General features: G+C 64.9%; 1 protein-coding gene across 3 annotated transcripts; it reads right to left on the bottom strand.

Annotated features, from left to right (window-relative positions):
* Window positions 1-362: 362 nt before the first annotated feature.
* Window positions 363-4,628, bottom strand: SYNGR3 (synaptogyrin 3). Of its 3 annotated transcripts, XR_008514781.2 has the most exons (5): window positions 4,391-4,590; window positions 2,397-2,634; window positions 1,861-2,003; window positions 1,463-1,776; window positions 363-1,049 (listed from the first exon to the last, which is right to left on the bottom strand). XR_008514781.2 is itself a non-coding variant. In XM_024234107.3 (4 exons), exons 1-4 carry the CDS (start codon window positions 4,487-4,489, stop codon window positions 1,567-1,569), a joined length of 690 nt encoding a protein of 229 aa, XP_024089875.1. In that variant the 5' UTR covers window positions 4,490-4,628; the 3' UTR covers window positions 363-1,566. The 3 variants fall into 3 exon arrangements, 2 of the variants coding, with proteins under 2 accessions (XP_024089875.1, XP_054390527.1); XM_024234107.3 differs by having other exon boundaries at window positions 363-1,776; window positions 4,391-4,628; XM_054534552.2 differs by lacking the exon at window positions 4,391-4,590 and adding an exon at window positions 2,877-4,321 and having other exon boundaries at window positions 363-1,776.

The raw sequence follows: 4,628 nt of genomic DNA, 5'->3' as shown, positions 1-4,628 counted from the left end.
CGGGCACCTGTAATCCCAGCTACTCTGGAGGCTGAGGCAGGTGAATTGCTTGTACCTGGGAGGCAGAGGTTGCAGTGAGCGGAGATTGCACCACTGTACTCCAGCTTGGGCGACAAAGTGAACCTCCATCTCAAAAACAAAAACAAAAACAAACAAAAAAAACAAAGGGTCTCGCAGCATTTTAGAGAACCAGACTAGTGGGATACGTGGTGGTGGGGACCTATGGACCTGGAGCCCCCAGAGCCTGGGGGTCAGCCTGGCCTCTACCTCCCTGTCCCCTCCTGTGGGGCCCTGGTGCCTCTCAGATCCCAATCCCTGGCACCAGAAGGGAAGGGGTAGAAATGATTCCAGGAGCATCCAGGTCACAGTCAGCTCAGTTACAGTCTTTATTGTAAAGAAGGTGCAGTCGGAACATGGGACACTGAAAATACACAATCTCTGGTCTTTCAGGAGAGGGAGAGAGTGATATATACAAAAATTGTAAACATGTTCACTTAAATATCCACACAGAATTGGTCTAGGCTACAATGTAACAAGGTTGTCACTCAACTGCATCTCCAGAGGGAGGTGTCTGTCTGATGAAATGTGGCAACCACGTTTGGTGTTGACTTAATGTGAAAAGCCAGCTTTGAGCAATGCATGAGTAGTCAGCTACGCAGAGGGACTCCAACCTGGGACTGGGCCAGGAAGCGGGGTGCAGGTGGAGAGGCAGGGACTGGGCCAGGAAGCCAAAGTAAAGGGAACCACACAGGGCCCATCTCGTGGGGCACGGTGGCCAGCTGGAGCCTCTGGGCCTCTCTCCTGCTGAGGGGCTTGTCTTGCCTGGCACCCAGGCATCCTTCTCCTTTTCTGGCAAGGTCTTACTGAAGGGCTGGGACAGGGCTGGTGTCTTGGCCCACAGCTACCTTGTGCCTTCCTGGCCAGAACCACCCACACCTGGGCAGGGGCCGGGGCCACAGACAGAGGAGCAGCTTGCGGAGTACTAGGAGGTGAAACCCGAAGACTGGACCATGATCACAACACTGACAGGGCCGGGCTGTTCTAGGAGCCTGTGAGAGAAAGTGGAGAGTGGCTCCGAACGGGACGCACCACCATGACAGAAACGAGACAGTCACTACCCACAGGGACATGGGATGGGAACAGTGGCCAGGATCCCCAGGCTCGGGGCGAGGGTGGTGTCTTTCCCCTGCCCCCGCTTTGTCCTGGGCAGTCCCTGCACCTGATCGTAGAGGGCAGCTGGACCCCCGACCCGAGTGAGCAGGTGTGGCGCAAGAGGGGAATGCCTTCCCCAGGCCAGTCCATTCCAGGCTAGGGACACACGTCCTGGGCAGTGCTATCCCCTTCTCAGGACCTCAGTCCTGGGGCCAGGTGCTGAGGGACTGGGGGAACTTGGCAGGGGACAGCCTAGACACGCGAGGGTCCACCCCCTCTTGGCCCCGGATGGCCCAAAGCGGCTACCCACTCTGTCCCTGGCGCTGAGCTGGAAGGACCCTAGAGAGGTCCTGGAGACCCTGGGGCCTGCGTTGGTGGGGTGGCCTTGGAGCTCTGGTCTGTGCCTGCCAGCCGCTAGTAGGCGGGCACCTGGTACCCTTTGGGGCTGGTGTCCAGGGTCTCGGTGAAGGGCGGACTCTGGTAGGTCTCGGTGCCCTCCACGCCGCTGCCCACCGGATAGCCGGGGTAGGCCTGGCTCGCCCCGGTGCTCAGCTGTTCGGTGGCGAAGAGTGACATGTCGGTGCCCAGGCGGAACCGCTGCAGGGCCTTCACGGTGAGCGCCACCTGCGCGGGGCGGGGTCAGCGGGGTCAGCCGGGATCAGCAGAGCGCCCACCCCTTCGCCCCTCCCTCCCGGGCCCCGCACTCACCCAGCTGAGGATGGAGAAGAAGCTGAAGGCGATGGCGGCCCGCGCCGCGTCCCCCGCCTGCGTCGTGGCCGGCCCTGGCGCCGTGCGCTGCCACTGATTGGTGAGAAAGCAGAAGCCCACGAACCACAGGAAGGACCAGAGTCCTGCGAACAGTGCGGCGCGTCAGGGCGACGCTCCACGCGGTGGCCCACGGCGGCCTCGCCCGGAGGAGGAAAGGTCGGTGGGCCCGCGGCTCGGGACGCCTCGCCTGGGCTCGCCGCGTGGCGCGAGGTCCCGCCTCCGTCCCCTGCGCTGACCCGCCCACCCAGGAGCGCCAGACCCGGGCCCCGCCTACCTAGAAAGTCCCGCGGCGCTCCCCGTCCGGGCTCCGCCCCCTCCCCGCCCACCCGGGAGGCCCATTGACACGCCCTGCCTCAGTCCCCGCCCCTCGTCATGGCCACGCCCAGCTAGAAACGCCGGCGGTGTTCCCCGCCCAGGCCCCGCCCCCTCCACGCTCACCGCCCCAGCCCCCAGCTCCGCGTCCCGGCCCCGCCCACCTGAGAAGCCCAGGTCCAGCAACACCGCGCGCCGGCGGTCGCGGACGCTGCTGATCTGCTGGAAGCGCACATCGAGCAGCAGGAAGGCGGCGCAGGCGAGGAAGGCTCCGAGGCCCAGCGCGACGCCGAAGCGGCAGGCGCCCGCGTTCCCGTTGAACACGCAGCGCAGCTCGGGGCCGCTGTCGGTGTTCACGTAGCCCTCGTTGACGATGGGCCCGAAGACGGCGATGGAGAACACCTGCGTGCGGCGCGGCGCTCAGGGCCCTGCGGCGACCCGACCTCTGCGAGCCCACCTCGAGCGCCCACGCCCCTGGGCCTGTCCCTGCGTTCCCAGGCCCGTATCTGGGTGGGGGGCGGCGTCACCTCTTCCTTTCCCAAACCCTCGCGTATTTAGTAATTATTGACAACACGGCCCGTTTAGTGAGCATCTACTATGCCCAGACATTGTGTTAAACAGCCACTTTACATGCGTCCCCTCACCAAATCCTCAGAAAGTCCCCGTGGGATCGCCATTGTTCTTCTTCTCTTTATAAATGGGGACATTGGGACCCCAACAGGTGAAGTGACTTGTCCGGGATCACATGGCTGACAAAAGCCGGGGCTGATTCAAGCCAGGTACTCTGCACCGCGTAGGCCCGTGGGGTCCCCTCAGAGCCCACTCAAGAGTGTGGGAACAGGAGCCTTCACCTGGGCCCGCGATTCCCACGCAGGAGCCGGCAGGGCGAAGGGGAGGTGAGAGTGGAGCGGGCAGAGCGGGACGGGAGGGAGGGTATGGAGGCAGCGGAGCTGTTGCTTCCTGCGCGGTTGGGAACTGTCTGGCCTGTTTTCTAGCATGCAAATAGGGTGACGGGCACAGCTCATCGAGTGCTGGGACAGACATGTCCATCCAGCTTCCTGCATTTGGTTGGTACCCGAGGGATGACAGCCCCCACGTGACTGATTATTAATATCACCTGTAAGTGTTTGGGCTGAAAAGATGACACGGTTGACCTCTGGGGTTCCGTCAAACCTCAAGGCCTCCTGCCCACCAGTTCGGGGAGACAGGCATGAGGGGGACCGCAGTCATTTTAACCAGCGCTGCACGGGGCAGCCCTGTGTTTCCAAGAAAAGAATTCCAGCCTCAACCTCATCCCTTCGCTCCTTTCCCGCTCCAGCTCCGAGAGACCGAGCCGAGGGGGAAACCGGGACATGCACTTGTCCCCAAGAGTGGGCCACAAGTCGGGACATGCGCTCGGACCAAAACGCAGCGTCCTGCCTCCCGGTCTGGTCAGAGCCACTCCTCAGGGGAGGCCAAAGCCCCTGCCCCTCCGTGGGCACCGCCCTCCTCCAAGACAGGCGCCGGGGTGCGGATGGCCCAGAGGTTGCCACCTGGACAAAACCCAGAACTCGGCACCCAACTGCCACCTCCCCTGCCGGGGGGAAGGAGCAGCAGGGCCCTCCCAGGGACGCCCCAGTGGGCTAGGCTGCCCCCAAACCTGCCTCCCACACCTCCGCCAGGAAGCTCTCCCAGCCCAGAGCCTCTCCTCCTTCAACTCACAGCTGGAACTGGGGTCCAGGGGACAGGCTCCCTGCCGAGGAGCCCCGAGGGTGTGTGTGCGGGGGAACGGGAGGCGCTTTTCGGTTCCCGTAGCCCCCTCCTGCCCCTCGGAGAATCCCGTCCCCACCCCGTCCCTGCTTCCAGGTCACGAGAACAGGAAAAACGGAGTAAGGGCTGCGGAAAGGGGCTGGAATTAGACCCGGGGAGGAGGTAGGGGTAGGGGCGACCGGCGGTGACCTCTCAAGGTCCCTCTCCGGCGCCGCCGGCCCCTCCCCCGCCCGCAGGTGGGCGCGCCCTGCCCGGTGACGTCACCCCAACCTGAGGCCGGCGGGGGAGGGGCCGGCGAAGAGGAGAGTGAGTGAGGTGGGGGGGCGAGAAGCAGGGGGCAGGGGGCTGGTAGGGGCCTGAAGGTCGCGAGGCAGGGGCGGGAGCGGGGGCCCGGGCAGGGACCACTCACCCAGGACGCGACCCGGAGCAGGGTCTGGGGCCGCCGCGCAAAGCTCACGGGGTCCAGGGCGGCCCCCGCGCGGCCCGCGCCGAAGGAGGCGCCTTCCATGGCCGGCCCGGTGGGGACGCGCGCCCCCGGCGCCTTCTGTCCGCCTGTCCGTCCGGCCGGCCCCGCCCGAGGCCGGTGCCGCTGCCGCTGATGCTGATGCTGATGCTGATGCTACCGACGCTGCAGCCGCTGCCGCCTC

Source organism: Pongo abelii, chromosome 18 (genome assembly GCF_028885655.2).
Source record: "Pongo abelii isolate AG06213 chromosome 18, NHGRI_mPonAbe1-v2.0_pri, whole genome shotgun sequence".
NCBI classification, from domain to species: Eukaryota; Metazoa; Chordata; class Mammalia; order Primates; family Hominidae; genus Pongo; species Pongo abelii.
This window is presented reverse-complemented; position numbering and strand designations above follow the sequence as displayed.

Coding starts and splice junctions, on each gene's coding strand:
- SYNGR3 (XM_024234107.3), bottom strand. CDS start 4,489: ATGGAAGGCGCCTCCTTCGGCGCGGGCCGCGCGGGGGCCGCCCTGGAC. Junction 2,635..4,390: donor TGCTCCGGGTCGCGTCCTGG/GTGAGTGGTCCC, acceptor CGCCGCACGCAG/GTGTTCTCCATCGCCGTCTT. Junction 1,777..1,860: donor TCTTCTCCATCCTCAGCTGG/GTGAGTGCGGGG, acceptor CGCCCCGCGCAG/GTGGCGCTCACCGTGAAGGC.